General features: G+C 52.8%; 10 protein-coding genes across 10 annotated transcripts; 8 read left to right on the top strand and 2 right to left on the bottom strand.

Annotated features, from left to right (window-relative positions):
* Nucleotides 1–511: 511 nt before the first annotated feature.
* Nucleotides 512–1,639, bottom strand: A1O5_06928 (uncharacterized protein; the record flags this gene model as incomplete). Its single annotated transcript, XM_007747518.1, has 1 exon — nt 512–1,639. The coding sequence occupies one exon, from the start codon at nt 1,637–1,639 to the stop codon at nt 512–514; it is 1,128 nt and encodes a 375-aa protein (XP_007745708.1).
* Nucleotides 1,640–2,281: 642 nt separating this feature from the next.
* A1O5_06927 (uncharacterized protein) lies at nt 2,282–3,820 on the top strand (the record flags this gene model as incomplete). Its single annotated transcript, XM_007747517.1, has 1 exon — nt 2,282–3,820. One exon carries the CDS (start codon nt 2,282–2,284, stop codon nt 3,818–3,820), a length of 1,539 nt encoding a protein of 512 aa, XP_007745707.1.
* Nucleotides 3,821–4,325: 505 nt separating this feature from the next.
* Nucleotides 4,326–7,874, top strand: A1O5_06926 (uncharacterized protein; the record flags this gene model as incomplete). The annotated part of the gene is made up of 2 exons (XM_007747516.1): nt 4,326–4,604; nt 4,656–7,874. 2 exons carry the CDS (start codon nt 4,326–4,328, stop codon nt 7,872–7,874), a joined length of 3,498 nt encoding a protein of 1,165 aa, XP_007745706.1.
* Nucleotides 7,875–8,667: 793 nt separating this feature from the next.
* On the top strand, nt 8,668–9,572 carry A1O5_06925 (uncharacterized protein; the record flags this gene model as incomplete). Its single annotated transcript, XM_007747515.1, has 2 exons — nt 8,668–8,815; nt 8,902–9,572. The coding sequence occupies 2 exons, from the start codon at nt 8,668–8,670 to the stop codon at nt 9,570–9,572; spliced, it is 819 nt and encodes a 272-aa protein (XP_007745705.1).
* Nucleotides 9,573–10,452: 880 nt separating this feature from the next.
* Nucleotides 10,453–12,990, bottom strand: A1O5_06924 (transcription initiation factor TFIID subunit 5; the record flags this gene model as incomplete). Its single annotated transcript, XM_007747514.1, has 2 exons — nt 10,453–12,636; nt 12,718–12,990. 2 exons carry the CDS (start codon nt 12,988–12,990, stop codon nt 10,453–10,455), a joined length of 2,457 nt encoding a protein of 818 aa, XP_007745704.1.
* Nucleotides 12,991–13,515: 525 nt separating this feature from the next.
* On the top strand, nt 13,516–13,710 carry A1O5_06923 (uncharacterized protein; the record flags this gene model as incomplete). The annotated part of the gene is made up of 1 exon (XM_007747513.1): nt 13,516–13,710. One exon carries the CDS (start codon nt 13,516–13,518, stop codon nt 13,708–13,710), a length of 195 nt encoding a protein of 64 aa, XP_007745703.1.
* A 401-nt stretch (nt 13,711–14,111) lies between these two features.
* Nucleotides 14,112–14,657, top strand: A1O5_06922 (uncharacterized protein; the record flags this gene model as incomplete). Its single annotated transcript, XM_007747512.1, has 1 exon — nt 14,112–14,657. The coding sequence occupies one exon, from the start codon at nt 14,112–14,114 to the stop codon at nt 14,655–14,657; it is 546 nt and encodes a 181-aa protein (XP_007745702.1).
* Nucleotides 14,658–15,459: 802 nt separating this feature from the next.
* A1O5_06921 (uncharacterized protein) lies at nt 15,460–18,651 on the top strand (the record flags this gene model as incomplete). The annotated part of the gene is made up of 1 exon (XM_007747511.1): nt 15,460–18,651. The coding sequence occupies one exon, from the start codon at nt 15,460–15,462 to the stop codon at nt 18,649–18,651; it is 3,192 nt and encodes a 1,063-aa protein (XP_007745701.1).
* A 706-nt stretch (nt 18,652–19,357) lies between these two features.
* Nucleotides 19,358–20,466, top strand: A1O5_06920 (uncharacterized protein; the record flags this gene model as incomplete). Its single annotated transcript, XM_007747510.1, has 2 exons — nt 19,358–19,671; nt 19,800–20,466. The coding sequence occupies 2 exons, from the start codon at nt 19,358–19,360 to the stop codon at nt 20,464–20,466; spliced, it is 981 nt and encodes a 326-aa protein (XP_007745700.1).
* A 1,374-nt stretch (nt 20,467–21,840) lies between these two features.
* On the top strand, nt 21,841–23,584 carry A1O5_06919 (uncharacterized protein; the record flags this gene model as incomplete). Its single annotated transcript, XM_007747509.1, has 3 exons — nt 21,841–22,422; nt 22,470–23,456; nt 23,501–23,584. The coding sequence occupies 3 exons, from the start codon at nt 21,841–21,843 to the stop codon at nt 23,582–23,584; spliced, it is 1,653 nt and encodes a 550-aa protein (XP_007745699.1).
* Between the last annotated feature and the right edge of the window lie 463 nt (nt 23,585–24,047).

Below are 24,047 nucleotides of genomic sequence, written 5' to 3'. Positions count from 1 at the left end.
TTTAGCTAGTAACTAACCACCCCTGCACCTGAGTGACGAATCTGCCGTCACAAGGCTGACGAGGCCTAGATCATTGGATAAGGATCAACCAAATAAAGGTTGAATTGACGAGTCTGCGCCTCCTTGAGCGTTTTCAAGCGAGCAATCACCCTGGCGCTCGAGGACTGTAGAGAAAAGGCAATGCCACAAGAAATTTCCACGGCCACCTATTAGGTCTATGTTGACGAGATAAGCGGTCATTCCAAGCAGTTACCACTCCCGACTCCTCAGTCGGCGCTACGGGAGATTGCGTCAAAGAATGAGTGATCGCTTCGGAGTTTAAGCACTATACATATTACCCCGTTGATAAACCCTGCGAGAAGATGTGCAAAGCTCCCAATCCCGTAGGGAGCCGTGGACTCAGGCTGCGCTGAGGCCGCCGTTCAAGGGGATACGAGTGCTGGCCGATGATTATGATATCAGAGATATGTCTCATGTCTTACCCAAGACCCTCGCATATCAGTAGGAAACATCATTTCTTCGTCCTCTTCCTCTTCCCTCTTTTTCCAGCATCGTCATCTCTTCCTTCTTCGTCCGTGCCATTATCGCTCTCTTTCTTTCCTCTCTTTAGAGCGCCTTGCGCCATTTCTGTCCCTATTCCGGCCCACATTCTCCCTTCAACTTTCCCTATATCGCCATCCCACCGTATTGCCATTTCCCTCTTCTCTGGATCCCGACCCCGAAGCCACTCCGCTGCAATCCACCCACACTCCTTACCCAACTTCTCTGTCCCTTCCTTCAGCCTCTTTCCTCCGCGAATGTTCATCCCGTGATCCGCGCCCTTTACAGTCACCCTCCATGTCTTCGCCTTCATCTTTTCCCTGATAACTTGTAGACTCTGAAGTGGACACATGCTATCGTTATCCCCGGAGATGAAGAGCACGTCCACATCCTCGTCAATGTCGAGGAGAATCTTGTCCCGCATGTCTCCGCTCGGTCCTACGAGAGGATACGATGCCAGCACCAGAGCCTTCACCTCGTTGTCGGTATGCGATGCGACCACGGCTGCGCGCGCCCCCATGCTTCGACCACCGTATGCCAGAAACGCTTTCTGCCCCTTGAGGCTCCATGACAGTGATCCGCTTTCCATCTCATGCTCTTTCACAAGCTCAAACAGCCTTGCCCTTGCCTTCACATTCATGTTTCCCTGGAACATCACGACGGCCGAGCCTGCCGACGCGAATCCTTGCGAGAAATTCACCATGGCAGAGGCTGAGAGGTCGCCTCCTGCGCCGTGAGTGAAGATCAGTGAAGTGGGATGAGGGACCGGGTGGCTCCGGAGACAAGGGGTTTGCTTGTTCGGTTTTCCGGATTTGGCGGGACTTGCACTGGTGATTGTGAACGCTGTGAATTTGACGGACGTGGAACCCAGGTTGAGGCTGGCGGGAAGACTGGTGGAAGTGGACTTTTCCCTAGCCTCCATAGCTTGGCTAGCACTGAGAGGGTCGACTTTGTCCTCGCCGCCGTGGACTTGAGTTTCTTCCGCAACCTGTAAATTTGCGTCCCGTACGTCTGATCTGTTCTTCGCGGCCTCGTCTTGGGTGGGGGAGCTTGTTACGGCGCCGGACCGCGTGGTCTTTCGTCTGGTTCGAGGGGCCATATGGTCTTTAGGCTTTGTGAATACACCCGGTCGTTGTAAACGCGATTGCGGACGGCCAAATCCAACCCTGAGTTCGACAGTCTGTTTTCAGATATCGCCTCAGCGAGTGGTATTCTCAGGCACACGTCAGAGAGGGATGCAAACTTTGACCGGTCCTGGCAGATTGATGGATCCCCTTCCTGTGTGTACTTTGCCGTCGCTTACTTTATGTGCATTTCACCCCATCCCAAACACAAAGTTTCGTTAGGATTAAGCCCTCCATAAGGGAAAAGCAGAAGATGACAATATTCGAAAACAAAAAAGGCGCGTGGCTGGGACGTGAAAACAAGCTTGTTCGTATTCGGATTCTCATCCCCAGTATTAACAAAGGGGCGACGCATTCCGAGTACAAGGCTGTGACATGCGGCAGCTCGGTGGAGAACTCCGATCTCTCTGCCGCGCGAATACCATGCAGAAGTGATTGTTCTTTATCGCCCAGCGAGAAGCATTCAATATTGTCGATGGCGTGACCAACAGAAGGCATCGGAGATAGAGCGGCCCGGACAGACCCGGAAGAGGGAATATTTCTTTCGATGCTTTTCTTCGTTAGCAGACATACTGCGCACTTTCAGAAGCACTACTTGTACAGGCTAGCTTCTCAAGATGGGCGATGCGGGACGAGCGTGTCCCGTTTCACGCATTGCCGTGATAGGAGCAGGTCCGGTGGGAATCTCATGCGCGAAATATCTCCTTGCTGAGAAGGCATTTGCGACAATCGACATTTACGAACAGCGTGATCGGGTCGGAGGGATCTGGAATCTCTCCGCACCAGAACGATCGAAACGGATTCCAATCCCGCAGATTGATCCGCGATACGGCCAAAAACAAACACGACACAGACATGAGAATGGCGGCGCCGAGGACGGGCACGGCTCCTCGGAATTCTCGGAGTCCCTGGAGTTTGAGTCGCCACTCTACGACTATCTCGAAACGAATATTCCGAAGCAACTGATGGCGTTCTCCGACAAGCCCTTCCCGGAAGAAGAGCCATTGTTCCCTAGCCACCAGGCCGTGTTGAAGTACTTGGAAGAGTATGCGGACGAAGTTAGAGGGTTGATTCGCTTTAACACAGCAGTTGAAAACGTGCGGCCAGTCAGGGATCAAGAGAATGGGAGTGAAAAGTGGGATTTGACGGCGCAGAATGTTCTCTCAAGAGAGATTGTCAGAAGCGTGTATGATGCCGTGGTGGTGGCAAACGGGCATTACACTGTGCCGTATGTCCCAGCTATCAAAGGCGTCGCGGATTGGCATTCTTCATACCCCACGGCCATCATTCATTCGAAAGCCTATCGAAGACCAGAGGACTTTAGGGACAAGAAGGTCATCGTGATTGGGAACTCTGCTTCGGGGTTGGACATTGCCGCACAGATTGGGAAATATTGTCGGAAGCCCGTATTGCTTTCGTCAAGATCGGTGTCGGCTTTTGGGACATTGCCGGGTGGTGGGTATAGGGAAGATGTTGACGAAGTTGTGGAGTTCTTGTCGCCAAAGCAGGGGGAGTCCAGAGCAGTGAGGTTCAAGAGCGGCAGGATTGAGAAGGATATCGATGCAGTTGTGTTTGCAACCGGATACTTCTACTCATACCCATTCCTTTCCGGCGTGCTGCCGCCGCTGGTCACTGACGGCTTCCGCACAAGAGGCACGTACCAGCACCTCTTCAGCATTGACCATCCGACATTGGCCTTTCCAGTGATCAATCTCAAAGTCATTCCTTTTCCGCTTTCCCAGAACCAGGCCGCCGTCTTGGCCCGGGTTTGGAGCAACCGGCTTGACTTGCCTTCACCTGCAGAGATGCGAGATTGGGAGCGAGACACGGTCCGTCGTAAAGGGGATGGGAAATACTTCCATGTCCAGAAATTTCCGGAAGATGCGGCGCAGATCAACGAGCTCTATGCATGGGCACTGCAGGCGAAAAGGAAAGATGGACTGGAGAATGATGGCGCTGGGAAGCTGGGGACGAGATGGGACCAGAAACGAGTCTGGATGAGGTCCAAATTCCCTGAGATCAAGGCTGCGTACGTCAAGAGAGGTGAAGCGAGACTCCGGGTGAAGACAATAGAGGAGCTGGGATTTGATTTTGATCAATGGCGAGAGCAAGTAGAGGATAAAGACCTGGAAATGTTCCAGAGAGCACTCTGTTGATAGACGAAGTAGACAGACCTGGTGGCTGTCAGTCCTACAGTGCATCGCTTAAGGGACAATGTCCTCCGGTTCCAGAATAAACAAGGGTATCTCTCATTCTTGACCTCAATTGCCACTCCAGGGTTTCAGTTTGTCTCGGTCCTCAGACCAGATATCGGGGCTACGCTCTAATTGACTAGGCTGCGAGCCAAAGCGCCCGCCAATCACAAAATTCAAAGAATGTACACAGTACCCAGTAGGTAATTGAGCCGACGGGTCTGGGAACTGAGACAAGTTTCAGCCTTGTCAGGGTTGGCTCGGCTAAGTTCCCCTCGGCTGACTTGCCTCCAAAGCTCCATCGCAGCTACCGCCAGAAGCCGACCACTGTTTCCCGCCCTTGACCTCCATAACCAAGACGTCAATTAGTTCCTCGTCCGCATTGCATCGTCGGCCTCGGCGAGCTCTCCATGAACCTCAAGCCGACCATGAATTCCTCCAGCACAAAGCTCTCCGTCCACAGAGTATAATGACGGGGCCTGCACGCAAAAGGGTACGCAAAAGAGGCAGCACGTCATTTTCCAGATACCGCAGGCCCAAGAGGTCCAAGCCTACCGTAGAAGAACCCTCGCTTGAGGAGCGGAAGAAAATCTGTGCAGAATACGAGTCGTTTAACGAGGTAGGGGAGGATTATTGGCTTGTTCAAGATATATTGCGCCACCGCCGTGGCCGCAGGAAGGGCACGTTGGAGTATCTGGTGCTCTGGGCAGATCATCCCCGGACTGGCCAGCGCTTTCCACCAGAGTGGGTATGGAATATGAAGGATCTTCTATATCATCTCTGCTAACCGAGCTTATAGCTGGCGAGCGACAAAGTCACAGAGCCGGCTAAAGAGGAGTACTGGGCCAAACTGACCGCAGAGAACGATAAGGTCGCAGAGGACGGCAACGCCGCCGAGGGCGACCAGACCGTCAAGAAACCAGACGGCGAAGAGAAACCTAAGGGCCAAGAGAATCCAAAGGGGGAAGGGAACCCCGACTGCGAAGGGAGCCCAGAGAGAGAAAAGGTCTCAGAGGGCAAAGAGACCGCAGGGAGTGAAGACGCTGTGGAGATCGCAGACCAAGATATCCCCGAAGACATCGCTGTGGACAACGGAGAACCAGTCTCTCCTTACGTTCCATCAACACGCATTCAAAGCGTAAGCGCCTTGAGTTCTGCTCGACTGGCTTCAGAAGAGTTTTCAGAGAGAGTCAACTCTTACAGCCCCTCAGAGCCGTCGGCCCGGCCAAAGTCAGTCAGAACTCGCGACCGATCATCCAGAAGCAAGACAACCGAGCCCCACCCCCCCATATCGCCGGAGTTTTCGAACCAAGATCGAAGAAGTTCTTGGGATTGGACCGACGAGGCGCACACGCCAACTAGGGGTGTATCACCATCGCAGGAATCTCACCCCCCATTGCCTGCCGAACCACCAGTGGCTGATACTACCATACCCCCAACATTCCCTCGCTCTCGAGGCCCGAGCGAACAGTTGCTTGGCTTTTCGTCAATCAAGTTTTTTGGCCATTCTCCGACACTCTCTTCAGCCTCGAAACCCTTAGACCGGGGAGTTGTCCCAACCTCTTTCCTTCTGGAAGAAAGCGGACTCCGGGTGGAAGAGATAGCGCGACGGTTCTGGGATCCTTCGTATCGTCCGGCCTTTATGAGGCCAAGGTTCTGTGCTGAAGACCCTGCATTTAGCAATATGGATCTCCCAACCGGCTCAACTATCAACCCACCAGCCCTGCAACTCCCTGAAGCTGCAATGGTTCGTGGCAGTGCTGCCCCAACGTCGATATACGACGTTACTTTGGGAGGAAGTGCGCTCCCAATTCAAGACTCCATCGAGGAAGAAGAACACGCATCGAACAGTGAGCGATTCTCATCGGAATCCAAGACAAGCTCGAGTCAGCAATCTGTTGAAAACGAGCGGAACGCAACCCAAATTGCTGAATTGGTTCAACCTAGCCTGCCTATTCTTGGTCCTGCAGAATACGCGATAGCGCTTCCCTGCGAGGGCAAGATAAATTCAACATACTCCGACATTATCAAAGCCAAGGAAAAGTCCATAAAGAAGTTCATCAGTAGACACGAATCCCTTGGCTCGTCAAACGGGTCTCTTAATCGAGCTCAAGAAAGAAACGATATGAATGAGTTGGTCCAGCGCCTGCACGATACTGTCACGCACATGGATTTGGGCTTACCTGGAATATCCACTCAACATTCACTCGAATCGCAGGAACTCGCGGCTTATACAAACTACGCAAGCGCGAAATTCTCCTTTCTTGGACATCTCGTTAATATGTTGAAAACCACCGACTGCTCGATTCTTATCATGGCTCGAGAGGGTCCTGTCCAGGATCTGCTCGACCAATACCTAAAGATGAAGCATGTCAACGTGAAACGACCAGATCGGATTGCCCGGTCGAAGTCACCAACCCCAGATCGACTCACGACAGATTTTCAGGTTGAACTCGTCAGCACCTGGTCGACGCACGAGCTTGCCATTTACCCTAGACCAGTTCTGATGATTGCTTTCGATGCGTCTTTCGATTCCCAAGACCCTCAGGTAGCACGAATTCGATCTCTTCGCTCTGAAAGGCAGCATGAGCTCATGCCGGTCCTTCATTTACTGGTTGCGAACTCGTCCGAACACGTCGACCGCTGTCTTCCAAAAAGCATGCCATCCCATCAGAGGCTAAAAGCGTTAGTCCGAGCTACCTATCAGGCTTGGCCGAATCTGGGCGGAAAGCCGAAGTCTCTACCACTTCCATCAGAAGAACCAGAGGGCAGACCCCTGGATTTTACTGATATCCAACTGAGCATCAGAAAGGGACTTGAACGGAGGCTTGTGATGCTTGCTGGGTTGGTTACGCAGGCCGCCATCTCGCCCAACTTTGATGCGAATTGGAAATTGGGTTTAATGCCGGAATTGCATTTGCAATTGACAGAATTAGAAGAGCCTCACTTCAAACGTAGTGGAGCGACCACCAGAGCTGAGACACCGAAGGAGGCTCTGGCTGGATCTGGGACTCCCGCGTCACGTGCCGACACTCCCTCGGGCAGAAAGCGCTTGTTAGATGTTGAGGGCTTCCTTCCCGCACTGCAAAAGCGACAACGCCTTACGCCTCTTGGAGATTCGGTCGAGGCGAGTGGCCGAATTGATGCGCAATACCAACTTGCACACCTTCAGGACCATGTCAAGAGACTGGAGGCAGAACTGGAAACAGAAAGGGACGCCCGACGAAAGGCGGAACAGGATCGAGATCATGCACACGAACACCTGGCACAATGGAAACAGGACCATGCAAATTTGCAACGACGTTACGAGAAACGAATGACCCAGTGTCATGAGTTGGAGAAACAAAAGCAGAAACTCCTGAAAACCATGGAAAATAATAGAACAAGAAACGAGAGAATTGCAGAGAGCGATGTCGCTCTAAGGCAGAAGAATGCAGAATTGCAGAAAGAACTTGTGGTAGTACGCGAGGAGATCAAAGCTGGTGGCGGCGACGCGGCAGCAGTGGAACTCGCGAGAGAAGAAGCTCGCACGCTTCTTGCCAAGAACACCGGCCTGGAAAAGTCCCTCGAAAATACCCGCAAAGATTTCGAATTTACCCGAACTCAATATCAGGAAGCGTCGAACAAGGCCGTAGACCTGGCAAACCAGGTAAAGGACTTGGAAGAAGAGGTTACAAACCTGACTAAGCAAGCCGGCGATGAGAAGCGGCGCCTGAGGGAGATCAACTACGAAGACAGCATCAAGCGGCACCTGGACAAAATCTCCGAAATAAGACTGGAATGCAAGTCACGGGACATGCTTCTGCGAAAACTAGAAGAGGAAAATCGCCTCTTAAAGCGCAATCGCGGCATCCAGACTCGTGGGTCCAGTGTGCAACCGCCAGGCAGCCCGGGGCTAGATGGTCACGGTGGCAATCGCACGAGAAGTCGCCAGGGAAGCCCTGCTCCGGGCCTGTTTGCGAATTCGCACCACAACAGCGTAGCGAACAGAGGCAGTTTATTGAGACATGAGCGGTAGGGTCGTGGAAATGGGTCGGAAGTAGATACGTAGGTGGAGACAGCAGGAGAGGGTCAAAAGAGGCGGGTTTCTTGGACCGATCAAGCGACCTAAAGGTATCTTTTTAGTGAGCACCGGATAATATTGACGGCGGGCATTTGCGAGATCGGGAAAACCCGACGGGGTGAGGGCTTGTCAGCATTGGTCCTTTATTCATCTTGAGTCCACGTTTGCACTGTGGCGGTCTCTGACATAACAGCCGGAGAGAACACAGGTATCTTGGTTTGTTTTGAGCCAATATTAATGCCGTCTTGCTCCGGGAGCTTTAGAGCCCAACAAGGCGGCATGGTTGTCTTTGCTGGACAGCTTCGGACATTCATAAATACACCATGGAGAAAGTCCTGCATTCAGCCACCGAGACGTGATGAGATTCTTAAAAGGATGGGAAATAGGCAGCCTAACATACCGTCTTTGTATCGGTCCAAGCAGGACACCAATTACTGATCTGGAGACGAAGTAGAGTCATGTGGCAGCGATGCCACAGTGGAAGTGTAATGAGGTGTCCTAATGGCAAGGCTGCGCAAGGCTACGACAAAGCTTCGATTGGGAGGTATCCCGAAAGCATTCTTGACAGCCACCTTCCACTTCGAACTTCGACTATAATTCCATCATCCTACTTTCCGCTCCCAGACGGTTGCTCATCTCTCTACGAGGACCTGCGCATAGTATCGAGTCTCTGTGTCAACTTGAGAAGGAGCCGCCAAGGTTTCAGTACATTTGGCAACTAATTCGACGGAATCGAAAGCTCTCGACCATGAGGCTCAATGATTTTAACTTGCAGTCATCCTCGTTGAAGAGACTCAAGGGGGTGCGGAGAGGGTTTGCAGCAAATAGAGGTGGATCGCTGCCGCCGGAGCTTCCGTTTCGAGGGTATCCCGGTAGCAGAACAATCATGTACTCCTGTAAGTTCTTTTTTCAAAGGCTTTTAGATACACCTCTATGGGTTCATCGAAAGAGGTTCATTCTAACCCGTTTCTTCATTGAAAAGGCGTTGCAGCCTGCCTCGGCATCTGGACGGCGTGGCATTGGAGTATGGGAAATTTCCCTCCCAAGACAGAGGGCCCTGACAAGCGGCCACAAAACGCCACGCAAAGGAAGACATTCGATAACCTGCTCAAACACTTCACTGTCAAATTAGATGACGTGAAGCAGCAAAGATGGTGGACGCTGGTCACCCCTGCGTTCAGCCACATCCAGACCTATCACATCGTGGGCAACTTGTTCACCTTCTCCACATTTTCGAGGATGCTACTCTGGTACGGAATTGCTCCTCTGCGCTATGGACAACTAATTCTGGTCTCCGCCGTTGCGGGCAATGCGGCATTCTTGTACCAGGCATCCCAGAGACAGCGTCAACACGATGGGAACCGCTGGCTGCAATCCAGGGCGCTTGGCTTGTCGGGGGTAGTCATGGGTCTGGGTGCTGCGGTGTCGTTGGCCACTCCGAAAGCCAAGGTTCTCCTCTTCGGCGCCATTCCCATGCCGGTCTGGCTGCTGATGGTGCTATACGCCGCTTACGACTCTGCAAGACTAGAGGACCAAACCTCCACTGTCGGGCACGCGGCACATCTCGGTGGAGCTGCTTTCGGGGCCATCTACTATCTGGTCGCGCTGCGGAGCAAAGCAGCGCTTCCGTATGCCTGGATGTTCAGATCTTAAGGCGTGCTTTTGGAGGCCAGCAGGGGAAGTGGAAAGGAACATTATGTCAGGCAGGGCATGCCTCGTGCCAGATCTGATCGGGATGGATAGAGTTCGGTCGGCATCCTTCTACCTTGGATCTTCTCTCCACGTCTTCGCCGAGCAACCCGTTGGGGGCCAGCAATCACCTCAAATTACACGGCGTTGACGGGCAGGGCAGGGCAGGGCAGGGCGTCAGAGTTTGAGGGGATTCAACTTGGGGATTCAACTTGTGGATTGTCTATCCAAGGGCGAGGTTAATTGAATATACCTGAGGCCTGAAGGCCATAAACGAATAGGCTGGGCAGGTCCTGATATTTTGACGTCGAGCAGAGTGTGTTTGCTGTTTAACAAGCTGGAAGCAATAATGGTTGTTTATTCGCTCCTCTTGGAAAAGAAAGGCAAAAGGCTTCATTATCTTTCCCCCCGCGTTTGGTTCCCGTGCGTTGACGGGATACTGGAGGCGAGTTATCATACGTGCCTGTGAGAAGACTTGGATTCCATCAAGACTATACGCGGATTTCCACGGGTATCCTCCCTCGCCTGGGCGATATTGGCACGTTTGACTCCTGAAGCTGCATTAGATGCAACGCTGTATTCTGTGTCCTGCAGGCCGTGCTACTCCGGTTTAGACGTGACGCGCCGTGAAAATGCAAGTACTGGTACAATGTTGTGGTGTCTGTCTCTGCCTCCACAATTCAAGTTCCAATGTTTTTGCAATGTCCCGCCCCTCAGACACCAGTTTAAGTCCTTAAGATACCTTTCACCACCTTGGGTTGATCTCGTCTTCCCCTTGCCTCGATCAAGACGCAGAATCCAAGTGAACTAAACTGTGCCTTGTAGCATTCATCATAACCCTTACTTACTTCGCCTGTTCCGGCAAGTAAGCACCTCCGGCAAGCACGAGGTTCATATTGGTGAATTTGACCTTATAGACGGGACTCTGCTTGGTGAGGAACGCGCTGATTTGATCGCTGGTGACGACCGCGTCCTTACCGCGTCTCTTGCCACCCTGCATTCCAGCGATGCCAACACCACTGACACTCGTGGTACCAACACCAGCACCCACGCCCGCTGCACCAGTCACCGTACCCGAAGTGAGGTTCAAATTCGACGTCGGAGCGTTGGTGCCTCCGGCAGATTTGGGAACTCCATCCTGTATTGTACCTCCGCCCTGCGCCGTTGTTAGGCCATCGCCTGGTTTATTTGTGGTCGCTCCACCCGCCGTGGTGGTACTTGCTGCAGCTTCCTTTGCCGGACCTGTAACGTCCCATGCCCTCACAGTGCAGTCCGCGCCGCCACTCACCAGCACTGTTGATTCAGCAGACCAACTCAGACTCCAGATGCCTCCTTTACCGTGACCGCGCATTTTCTTAAGTAGTCTTCCCGGTCCTAGGTCCCAGAGCAGTATGACTCCAGTGTCGTCTGCCGAAGCGAGGATCTTGCCGTTTCGAGAACAGGCCAGTGCTGTGATGGTCGATGTGTGGCCGGTAAACATCCTCACGGCATTTCCGTTATTCAAGCTCCACATTCTGACCGTTTTATCTGAACTTGCAGTGAACACATAGCCCGAGTTAGGATGCCAAGCGACGACATCCACATCGTCGTCGTGGCCCGCCAAAAGCCGCAGTTGGCGAATTTTATCGGTCGACCAGATTCTTCCCGTCTTGTCATGGCCGCAGGATGCGAAATAATGTCCAAATGGTCCCCAGACCACTGACCAGACGGGACCCACGTGGCCTTTGTAAACGACTAAGCACTGGAAGACGTCGAGGTTCCACAGGCGGATGGTACTGTCTGCGGAACACGACAGGAGCCATTTTGAATCTGTGTCTGGGGAATCTGGGCTAGGCTTGTCTGTCGAGGGCGCGAAGGCGACCGCATACACAGGTCCAGAGTGGCCGATGAGACGTTGGGAGTTCTGTTGTTGACCGCTTGGTGCGGGGGGGCCTAGAGCAGAGCCGTCCATGGTCCAGATGCGGATATATGATTCCGAGAAGCCCGCAGCAATCAGTCGCTGATCGCCACTGAAGTCCATGCAGCAGATCGAGTCGTGTGTATTGTGGAATGTGTACATTACCACGCTAATCCCGGGGCCGATGCCGCCAGTACGAGACTCGATCTTGAGGCGGTCGCGGTTTTCGCGAATCTTTTGGACCTCCATGGCCACATCCCGAGCAGTAGATACTGGGAATGGAATCTCGGCTCGATTGGGGCCCTCGTCTTCGTCTTCCTGCTTGATATTGACCAAATCATGGGTTTGGACAAGTGTAGGCTGACCTGGATAGGGAGATATCTTCTGATCTAGTTCCTCGAGTTCGGCGCGAACATCCCCTTCGGCATCCTTGTCCATGGGTAATTTGCCAAGTTTGAGGGTCGCTAGATTGTTTCCGACGTTTGGGTCTGTTGAAGAGACGGCATTTCCCGGTCTGTGACCTGGGATGCCTTCGTCTTCGGCGGGCATATCTTGGCCGTCAATCCCTCGCTGGATCACGGAGGCAAAACTGAAGCGATCGTCTGCTGCACGCTCGACTTGTCGTAGGTCCAAATTGTTTTCTACGATATTCATGAAGAGTCTGTAGCCTGCTTGGGGGAGAGTCTCGAGGAATTGCATGAAGTAGACGTATGCCGGATTGCTGAGGGACAGACGGTATTTGTTGTCGCGGTAAATCTTTGCGATTTTATCTTCGCCATGTTCCGGTAGGGAAATGTGCTCAAGCCCTCTGAGGTCGTATTCATGCTCCTTCTTGAAATCCTCTGAGAACTTTTGAAACAACCGATGGGCTTCTTTCGGGTAGAATTGTTTGATAAGGTCAAGGTACGAATAGACAAAAATAGGCCAGAGCAGTCGCTTGACTTCTGGTTTGTAGATGTCGAGCGCGTCATCAGTCCATGCTTGTAGCCGTACAAACATCTCATAGTATCGCGGAGGCCCGGAAGGTGTTGGTTTCAATTCTGCGTCTTTGGGAACTTCTTGATTTGCTGATTCAGCCCGAAGGGTGGCTTCTGTTTTGTGGTAGCCTTTCTTTGCGAGGTAGTCGATCACCTATTCGAAGCCATTAGCAATTGTCGCGAGGTGTCGATGAACACATGAACATGCAGGAGAGAGCATAAGTAAATAATCTACAAAATCCATGGACTTGGGACGTTTCGACTTCTCATATCTCTCGATATCTTTGACGTAGGCGTAAGGGTAATACGGGTTGTTTGCTTCCAATCCCAGCTTGTGCTTCTTTGACGGCCTTACCGGCGCACCAGGACTCTGATGCAGGTTGGGTACAGACGGCTGGATGAAAGGAGCGAGCCCCAAGCGTGTCACCGTGGGTGATGGTGGAAGAAAGCTGGGGTTACTTTGAGGGGGTTTTGGCGGTCGTCCCGGTTTCCTAGGACTCTGATTCATGTTGAATGTAGATGACTGGATGGGGGGAGCAAAGGTCCAGCGTGTCTCTGTGAATGCTGGCGGAAGAAGGCTGGGTCTGTTTTGATGGGTTTTTGACAGCGTTCCTGCTCTGCCGTGACTCTGATCCATGTTGAGTGTAGATAACTGGATGAAAGAGGCGAATTTCCAGCGTGTCTCGGAGGATGGTGGCAGAAAAAAGCGAGGGTTTGTTTGATGGGTTGTTTATACACTAAGGGCGAGTCCTTCTAGGGAGGAGCGCAATATAGAGAGCCGCGCTGCACCCATCTTTCGTGCCTTTATGTGACCGAATAGTTGCTTCACCTTGGCATTGTTGCTGCTTACCAGAACCGTCACGCATTTGGGCCAACTTAGACAGCGAGGCTAAAGCAGCAATCATCTTCACCTCCATCAAGTACAAGACGCGACACGACACGACACGACACGACAAGACAAGACAGGACAAAGATAGATGGAGGAAGTGCAGGGAAGGGATTGCTCACAATTTGGTTGAGATTCTGTTGAGACATGCCACCGCTGGAGCCACCTGTTGCACCAGTCGTGGGCGCTGAAGGCACAGAGCCAGATGCATTGGCAACACCATTGACCAAAGGAGCCGTGGTAGGAGTGACCAAGGGGCCATTTGGTCCTGTGCTTGCGCTCCGTGGCGCTGGGCTGGGCGCCGACATTGTTACTGTGAACTCATGCACTTGGGATTCGTAAAGGGCAGCTGGGACCTCGATATAGGTGTGTGCGACTGCGATTATTTGCAAAGGGAACTGCTGAGTCGATAATTACAGCACAGGAGGCGATATTGAAATCTGGACAATGACGCGAAGTCGAAGTTAGTGCTGGTGATTCTGATATTGAGGCCTGTGAGGCGAGTGACGCTTAGCCGAATCTGGACCGCCGCTCGCTTAACTTTCCATGACAGGAAACGTGCCTGGCACCACGCCAAAGCCCTTCCCATCTCCATACTGGGTACGTTGGCTAGAAGTCAGTCCTTGAGAGTTTCTTTCGACATCAGCGTCGCCAGTCAGGTTGAATTCTCACGCTGAGGCAGCCCTAGACCATGCACAGTCTACCGACGCATCACTCCACTCACCAATCTCTCTATCGCAGAAATGGAGGTTGATCAGCCCCATACGCGCAAAACCACAGCCTTTACGCCTGCTGCCCGAATTGCAGAATTGAACGACATCGACCGATCCATTTCTACCCTCCTCTCCGCAGCCTCTGATGCTGTCGGCATTCTGTCGAACTCGCCAACCACCACCGAAAAGCAGGAGACGGCTCTACGCTCAACTTCCAGCGCACGAGCGGCCTTTTCAGCAGCAGCCGAGACCTACTTTTCTACCCTCTCATCGATCGAAGTCCAACTCCGCCGCCAAGTCTATGCGTTAGAAGAGGCGGAACTCATACGACCTGGAGATGACAGAGACACAAGAAGAGGCCGAGCTTTGGGCGGAGACAGTAATTTGACCAGAGTAGGTGGTGGTCCTCTGGACCCCAGTTGGCTCAATGCCCGAGCGAGTGACAAGGTAGGGGCCGGAATGAAGAGAGAGCTTCTAGCCCAGGCGAAAGAATTTGTGGCAAAAGCAGAAAGCGAAGCGGGCACTGCTGAGCAGGACGCGCCCGCCCACGACCAAGCACAGCAGCTGAAGAGCTAGAAAACCGAGACATGCAATTATATGCCGAGGTGGACAACAACGCCGAAGGGCTCTCTGATATCCCCAGTCGATATCATACTATGCCAACGGGGATGCTCGGCTCAGCGATCGCCGTGGAGGATTAGTTTTACAGAGCCTTCCGACTGGTTTCATTCTGATGGAGGTCTCCCTAGCGTGGCGGTGCGCCTCTGGGCAATTCGACTGGGGACCCTCAACAAATCACTTCAGGTGGCTACTGCCAGAAGCTGCAAGTCGTTCTGTTGGAGGTCGGACTGCTTTTACATTGACTGCTTTCGCCTAACAGTCAGAGGGTCTACCGCTATGACAGGCAGCTACGGTCTTTGAAGCGCAAATGGGATGGAGACTCGGCCTTTAGACGGTTCGGCATGTCTTCATCATGATAGCCTTGTGGCACGGCGAGTCCGTAATATTAGATGCGATGCTACAAAGGGTTATTGAAGTTGAGCACTGGACTGTAACCGCGGAAAGCAGAGCGGAGAAAGACATTCAATCTCACAATCTACTCAACCACGCCTATAATAATCTGCGCTGTTTAGAGAGTAGTCGTTTGCTTGGTGTCTGCTGAGTGATGGTGTTGTTGAGTAGCAAGTCGGTGGCAGGGGCGACGACAACCAAGACGCGGACCAAAGCTTGGCAGAGTCTTGTCAGTTCGCGACCTCGACAAACCACCTGCCACCCATCTTCACACTACAATACCCCAGTATTGCCTTCATGATTTTATTTTTGTTCATATAGCGTCTCCTCGACATATTACTGTGCATTTACGGCTGCGCCGGCTACCATGGACAACATCAGTGTCGATGAGGTAGACACGAAACCGAAACGCCCACTTTTACGACGCGAGGGTTCGACGACGGCCCCCCCTCCGCCTCCATCACAGCCACCACCAGCTCCGCCAACCCAACCAGATCCTACAGATTCTCTAAGTCTCCCGCAGCTGAGGCAGTTAGTAGGACAGTTTCCCAAAGCTGAACAGGCCCCCTACGCATTTCAGTATGAGGACGCCGAGGACTTTGAGCGCGAGATTGACCAGTGGTTTCATTACACCGAACTTGAACAGGATCGACAGTATCTGCTAGCCTCTTTAGAGGCTTTCGAACAGAGATGGAAGTTTTTCTGCCAGTCAGAATCCATTTCCGACGACTCAAAATGGACCGCTGTCAGCCAAGAGCAGCGAGTGAGATTTGTGTCGGGTCTGGTTCATGATTTGGACGACGAAGATTATAGTCTGCGCGTCGAAGCCCTATGCTGCATCTACTACATCTTGATGGGTGCTTGGAGCACCACCTCTGGACTAGAGACGGAGGAGGCCGCCACCGAGGAAGAACTGTCGCATCCCGAAGATGACCGATGCAATATTCCCCAGGTCCAGTGGATGCACAATGGCGTGGACATTATGGAGCAGAACTCGGTTATTCCCCACCTTTACAGTTGCTTGATTCAAGCAGCGAAGGCTCCCGACCTGTCACATCCCCCAGAAGCGGCCAATGGAGAGGAGACAACTGAGGGAGCTTTTGGCGAAAATGAGTATCGAGAGCTCAGCCTATGCCTTTCTTGCTTCTATATTTTGATCGAGTCATCCCGGGTTCGGATGGAGACAGCCGCTGGGCAGGCCCTACGACGTTCGATCTCTTCCTTACACCCAAACTTCTTGGTCTTTCTTGTCGGCATGATTTCACGTTTACGATGGGATGAACTGTACAATATACCCCTTATGCACGCATTGCAATTGTTCTGGAAGTCGATCCTCCTGGTGTTTGGGGATGTCTCGAATCATCTGGAAAAGGTCAAAAGCATATTGCAACCGCGTGTGGACCCATTCTCTGCAGAAGCCGCCCACCCGGTTCTTACGGCGTCTCCTTTGGATTACCACCTCTTTAGACAAGAAATCACCTCAAAGTATCCCGCATATAACCCGCCGCCACCCATAATACCCCTGGAGATGGAGCAAAAAACCATGCTTCCTCCACTGTCGAATCAGTCTCGGAATGACATTCCCGGATCTGTTGGAGCAAGCATGAGCGGCGCGGCAACTCGAGGATCGATTCTTCACCAACCCGTTCACATCGCCACGCCGGCACCTTCACCACCCCCGTCACCCATTGGGCCTGGTGGAAAAGCTGGTAAGAAACAGAACTATCAGACCAATCAGAACTTTCCGTTCCTCTACCCGCCTCTAGACAGCACTAGCGACAATATTGGCGGCAAAGGCTCGACGAGAGTTCAGGATATGATGGTGGGCAAGAAATGGGAAGGCAGCGATGTACCTCTTTCCATTATCGAAGCCGGAGAGCTGTTCGCTAGTCGTATGAGGATGACGCGAGCAATGCGCCAACTTTGGAGGGAACGAGATTTGTTTATGAAGTATGAAAGAGGGTGGAAAGGAGACACTAAGGATGAGGCGAAAGAAGAGAAAGACGAAAGAAGCGAGGAGGAGAAGGAACTCGAGACCCTTGAGGATCCTGACCTGCGTTCCCGCATGTTGGCAGTGGACGATTTCTTCCACCACGCGCTGCCAGACCTGCAGTCGTTGGTCATTGTGATGATGAAAGTGATGCTTACCAATGTCCAGGACATTGCTGTTCGCAATGGTGGTGCTCAAGAAACAACGCAAACCGGTGGACTGAATCGCACCAAGTCGAGTTCCAACATGGCCCAGAACCAGACGCTGCCCATGCCACCGCCGCCCCCGCGTCCTGACGAAATGACACTGGAAGATCTGGATAATGTCCGTTCTCGGGAGATCAGTCAACAAGCAGTATCTGGGGCTCTGTTTCTCCTGCTGAAGTGGCTCAAGGTGTCTCACGTGTTGAAGTTCGAATACATGACCCAGCTGCTCCTGGACTCTAATTACGTGCAGCTCACGCTAAAATACTTTGCGCATCAGAACCTGGAGGACCTCGTGGCTTTCAGGTACGATCGAGATGATCTGAGCGTCTGGCATTATTGTCACGTTCATTCGGACCACCCACCGTTATCTCCTACCAGCCCGGACGAGAGATCGGAAGCTTCCGAGGGGGATGAAGCCATTCCGCCACCTATCTCAAGGCATAGGAGGTCGCCGACAGCTCGCTCTGAGGCCCAACCCACTATCGACCAAAGCAATCAACAACAATCGATCCAACCAAATCCAGATGCGCTCGCCCGACCCTCAGTCGACGAGCTTGGCAACCCGCTTGGCCCTCTCCCGACGAGTCCAATCACCACTTACTCATTTCGGCAATTTCAAACCTCAATCCACCTTCTTCGCGTTCTACAAAAGTTGACACGGGGAAAATCTCACCGCATCTTATTTCTCGTTCAATTCAAGTCTTCACAAATATTGCGCCGGGTTCTGCGCGTCCCAGATCCGACCCTCCGATTATATGTACTCAAGCTATTCAAACTACAAGTCCCCTATTGTGGTCGGAAATGGCGGCAAAGCAATATGCGCGTCATCACGGCAATCTACCTACATTGCCGGCCAGAACTGCGGGACGAGTGGCTGGCAGGGATGCACGACGCCAACGTTGAGGGGGAGGTCGATGAGGCGGTGCCGCTCGAGTGGGCGCTCAGAGGGCTTACTTTCTGGTGGCAGAAGAGGAGGTATCCTGATGTTGCTAGGAAAGGGAAGAAAGGGGCGGATACAAAGGCGGAGGATGATGTTGATGAGAATGAAGTTCGGCTTGATGATATTGACGATGACGAACGTGATTTCTTTCAACGCGAATTGGATGCTATTGGATGGGGCCTTGCAGGGTTGCGCATGGCTGATGGATCTGAGGACGTCGTCTTTGGCGAAGAAGCCGGGAGCATCAATGGAGCCTATTCTATTGCTAACGGCGACACGAACAATGTCAATTCTGGAGGGACTGCCTCCGGCAGCGCAGGAGGAGGCACAGTTGCGGGTATGGGACCACCCCAGACCCCAATACCTCAGCCACAATGGGTTGTTGCCGATGCAGCCGCTCTGGACAATTGGCAGAACAGTTAGGAACTCGCTGGGAGACCAGATCCCAGCGTTGTGGACTGTGGCCGACATGGAATGAGGAATGGCAATCAGGCGGCAGATTCGAATGAGAGATGGTTAGGGCTGAATGAGGAACTGCAAGATGTGTTGACTCGGGTAAATCTCAATTACTGGGAGCCAGGGGAGTGAGCAAATTTGAAGCAAGGAGGAGCAGATCTAGGAGCACTAGAGCCAATATTCATTAACGGTCGACTGACCTCCCAACCAAGGTCAGCTCTGCTCTGTCGATGCCGTGGGCGGAAAATGTTGCTAGTAATCCACGACTCGGTCTTGTCAGCCTTGTCAGCCTCGGTATTCACGTCCCCCGCGCGGAGCCTCGTCGGATCCGCCCCTGTCGAGGACCGCAGCTTATTATTATTATTGTCCAACCGTTCCCAAGTCTGTTTACGGCCGTTTCTGTGATCCACTCGTTTCGGCCGTTGCGGGTGCTCGGTTCGATATAGACTACACAAGCACGTCCTCATATACATCGCATTCCTCCTCTTCACTATTGACCTTCTGTTGACAGAGCGTTCGTCGTATACCGCCCAACTCACCGCCTCGGACCCCTACCAATTGCGATTCCGCCCTCGGCCCCCCCCCTCCCCCCAACACTCGGTGTTGCCCAAAGCACAGAGTAATCCCTCCCTCCCTCCCTCCCTCTGTCTCTCCCTAAAAGTACGCAAACAAGATGCCGCTCCAGAAGCACGAATACCTCTCTTCCGTCTGGCAGCCCGACCTTTTCCGTGGCAAAGTCGTCTTCTGCACCGGCGGGAACGGATCGATCTGTTCCGCGCAGGTGCGTGCTCTCGTCCACCTCGGCGCGAATGCCTGCATTGTCGGCCGCAATGTTGAAAAGACACTCTCAGTTGCCAAAGATCTAGAGACGGCACGCGCGGGGAGCAAGGTCTTGGGCATTGGTGGGGTCGATGTGAGGGACGTTCAAAGCCTAGGGAAGGCGGTGGACGAGTGTGTGAGGGTGTTTAGGGGCATTGACTTTCTGATGTAAGGACTGACTGCCACACAACTCCACAGACGCACACACTCTCTCTCTTCATATGGCTGCTTCCGTATGCTTTGCGGAAGCTGTTTCGATCGGATGTGGATATGCTGACAATGAGGTGCAAAAACAGTGCTGGCGCAGCAGGCAACTTCCTGGCGCCCCTGTCCCAACTATCCACCAACGCCTTCAAATCCGTCATGGACATTGACATTCTGGGCTCCTATAACATCACTAAGCTCTGCCTACCCCACCTCGTCGCCTCTGCTAAAAAGCACAACTCCTCGTCCTCTTTACCGAAAGCAGATTCTTCGGGACCGGGCGGCCGAATCATCTACGTGTCCGCGACAATCCACTACACCGGTCTACCCATGCAAACGCACGTTGCTGTTGCAAAGGCTGGCGTCGACGCTCTCTCCGCAAACGTGGCGATCGAATACGGGCCGCTCGGCATCACCAGTAACATTATCGCTCCGGGCCCCATCGCTGGCACGGAGGGGATGGACCGCCTCTCGCAGGCAGCAAGAAAGGGAGGTGATCCTACGGGACAAAAGGCGGGACGGAGAATCCCCTTGGGACGATGGGGAACGATAAAAGAAATTGCAGATGCAACGGTATATTTGTTTAGTGACGCGGGGAATTATGTCACGGGAGACAGATTGGTCGTCGACGGTGGCGCGTGGCATACCTCTGCTGGATCACCAGGAGGAGACTTTGCGTATCCCGACTTCATCTTGAGTGGAGCGGAGGTCACAGGCGTGGGCGGCATGAAGAAAAAGAAGGAGGGCGCAAAGCTGTGAGCAAGACCCCCGAGACGGAGAAAGCATGTGGTGTTGTACAATATGAAACTTGGGAGTGCCGGAGGCTGGAAACACAAGAGGAAGTCAAGAGCATTGGCTTTGGTCTTTGGCCTTTTTCGTGGCTTTGGAATCAACAGATGAGAGGAAAGATCGTGGGCCGGCAAACCGTTATGATCTCTTTGGTGGCCTTTCTGCTGGGACGAACCTATCTGGGAGTGTGTGTGGTTCAGAAAGAGATCCGGAAGGGTGCCTCAGCAGTCACAGCAACGTATTCAGGTCGAGTATTTGGATAGCGAACTGCCCCTCCAAGGTCAAGACCGACGTAGCTAGCATCGAACACGGCAGATCGAGGGACAGATGTCGTTCCTGTTCTTCCACATGATCATTGTATTATTTCTCCTTAAAACGTCGTGATTGAGGGATGGGGTGATTCGACGCGCAGCAGCCGTGGTCGCATAATTAGCATCGCTAACTGATGACAAACATATTGACCCACAAGTTATTTGTATCCTCGCAGAGCTCCGTCGGTGCTATCCTCACCGCATGGCAACCATTTCTTTCAAAGATCCTTCAAAGATGCCACCCTCACTGCTACTGCGGTGCCCCTGCGCGGATGGAGCGCAAGCTGGGAGAAAATGCGCTCGGATGAGTTCCTGTACGAGACTGCCATGATGGAACCGCATTCTTCGAGCTACTCTTGCAAAGACCGTTGGTCTTTGCTGTTTGATACAATGACCGTCCCTGGACCGGTCAAGGACGCTCTGGATCGGACATTGAGACTGCGTCCAGCATGCTGCAGAGCTTCAGGGGGTTGAAGGCTCTTGGATGTTAGGCTGGGATTGCCCTGAGAGCTGCTGGTGGCGGCTTCGTTGAGATGCCCCATGTCTGCCGGCGAGGAAAAGAACAATGGCTTGCGGTATTGGTGGCGTCGGGGCCCCTCGCCAATTTCACATCTCACAGAATTTCCATCGCAGCAGAACACAAGTTCACATCCCAACCATCTGGGCTGTGCGACAGCTGGCAGCTGCCTCGCCCAGGGGTTTGTGGCTTGCTCACGTGGCGTGGCTTTCCCGCTCATCACATCCTCCGGCGCTACAGACACGAACACTTTCCACCCAGGGCAACAGGGCACAAGACGGAAGGCAAACGAGCATGAGTCCGCGCAGTGAGCAGCAGTCATCAGCCCATCACCCTAGCCTCTTAACCGCAGGCTCTCGACTGGCTCATTCTCACGATAACGTCCCTTCATAAATTGCTCGAGCTCTTCTCATCATCACAACGTTTGTTTCTTCGATAAGGCAGCCTTGTTGCCGACAGTGAAACTCCAGTGCGCAGCAATCTTAGGGCCCTGGAACGGGCACAGCCTCATAAACCATGCCGCATATACGCGATGTTGCTCGATTGTGGGCAGAGCTGGTTAAGAAGAAGGACCATGCGTTTCTCATTCGAGAAGTCCTTGGTCGGCTGTGGCCAAAGAGCTTTCGAGATCCACAAGTCATCGACGAAGCCTACGTGAAGGACATTGTCCTTTTGAAAACGATCTTTGGCATTCAGCGCACACGCATCCGATTCAATCCCCCAGGCCGATACGTTCTCTCGACAGATGATCTTCTTGATTGCCTCGATTGTCTCTCCCGAGCCGCAGAAGCATTGCGCCAAGTCGACAACAGACTCCGTCGAACTTTCATGGATATTTCCCAGCAAGCTTTCTTTTCGGGATTTCGTACAGCCGCTCTTGCCATTGAGCGGCTGCCCAAGGAGACGCCGGCCAGAGTAGAGGTATCCTTTCGTCTAAGAACTTGTATCGGGAGGTGGCCGTTGGAGGACCTTCCTGGCCCAGTAAGGGACTGGAGTTCGGCCATTTTTGAGGGCGCTGTTGAGGATCTCCTGAGCCTGGACGAGTCCGACAGCTCTTGCGACGAACATATTTCCCTAGATAGACCTGACCGCGAAAACGTAAGTCCTGAACCCAAGCCCCAACCAAATACGAACTGACATCCCAGTTTGCTCACACCTTTCGTCTGTCGAGGTGTATCCCCCAAGCTATCGCATGCATCGCTCGTGGATGCAAATACGCCTACCGAAGCGCACTAGTTTTGTTAGATTTCCGATTGATGATGATGGCCGCGTGCTTCCAGCACCTGGATAATGGCTCCAACTCTGGCGTTCTGACCGACCCTTCGGAAAGTAGTCGAGGGAATTCTGATTCAAGTCTCCTCACGGACGAGTTCAACCAGCTGCTTGCAAAATGGAGAGCTCTCGGGAACTACCTCCAGAAGGCCAATCGGGGACGGCCTTTGTCGAATTTCTTGTATTTCGTCAACGACATTGATCCCGGGCCGCCCTTCGGCGAAAACGACGATATTCTCAATTGGATAGGCCCAACTATTAGTGTGCCGGCATCGTCGGCGCACCCAAGCAACCCTTCAGCTCTCTATTCAAATATCGTCGAGGATCTCAGACTCCGCAACCTTGCAGTTTTTGACGCGCAAGGGGCTCTGTTGGATGTCCATGGTCGCTTGTCCAAGCAAATCCGATCGTGGTTGCCACCGCTGGCCAACACGCCTGGTCCACACAGTTTTGACAGTCCAGATATAACACCTCAACATACCATATATGTGTTAGACTGCAGCGATGTACATCCCATCGACTACACGATGCTAGTGGACTGTGTGGATCCAAGTGGTCAAGAAGTAAGCAAGCCGGTCATCGCCCAAAGAACTTACGCTGATCTTTACCAGGCACTCAAAATTGGGCAAGAGATTGTTGACGTGTATTTTTGGTGTCCCTTTCCCCACTCAAAGGCATCGCTCGTCCGGAAAGCCAGAAGAGTGACTCCGATATGTGAAATTTATGCCACTCTGCAGCGACTGGTCAGCTTGCATGCCGAAACAGGTGAGCCCGTGGCCGAAAGAGAGAATGCATTGGCGGAGCCCGCGCAACTGTCGGAGAGCTCAGCTGGAAGTAAGGAGGCTTCTTCGAGCGACCAAGTGAGCATGACGTCTACGTTCACGCAATCCCCTGTTCCCCAAAGTCCATCTACAACTTCAGTTCGGCAGGCTTCAAGCCTTCGGGGATTCCTCAAGGACAGAGCTTCCTCCTGGAGGTCTTCAACTAAGCCGAAAATCCCGATCCATAAGTACAGCAAATCCGATTCGGTCCAACAAAGCCTCTGTCTACGGTCCGCGCTAAGTCCAGATGCTGCAAACTTGATCGTCTGGTCTCGGAATAGAATCCGTTGCTGGTCGTTGAATAGTGGCATTCGCTGCCGCCAAGAGCGATTCCTGGAAAACATCCTACTTGCAGCCGCCGGGGCCACTCACTTTGCTGCCATCATTCAGGGACACAACAAGTGTTTTCAACTCACCCTCTTAGACGCGGCTGGCGCACCAGCGGAAAAGCTAATGCCCTTCGATAAGTGTCCCAAAAGTCTGGCTTTCTCGCATGATGGATCCAAGCTAGCTGTCGCCACAGCGGACGAACTGAGGATCATCTCAACAACAATCGAGGATTGGACAAGTTCCTATTGCAGCCAGTCGCTAATACCACAATTGAATCGTAAAGACGCCGGTCCTCGAGAT

The sequence above is a fragment of the Cladophialophora psammophila genome, assembly GCF_000585535.1.
Source record: "Cladophialophora psammophila CBS 110553 chromosome Unknown aczJe-supercont1.10, whole genome shotgun sequence".
Taxonomy (NCBI): domain Eukaryota; kingdom Fungi; phylum Ascomycota; class Eurotiomycetes; order Chaetothyriales; family Herpotrichiellaceae; genus Cladophialophora; species Cladophialophora psammophila.
This window is presented reverse-complemented; position numbering and strand designations above follow the sequence as displayed.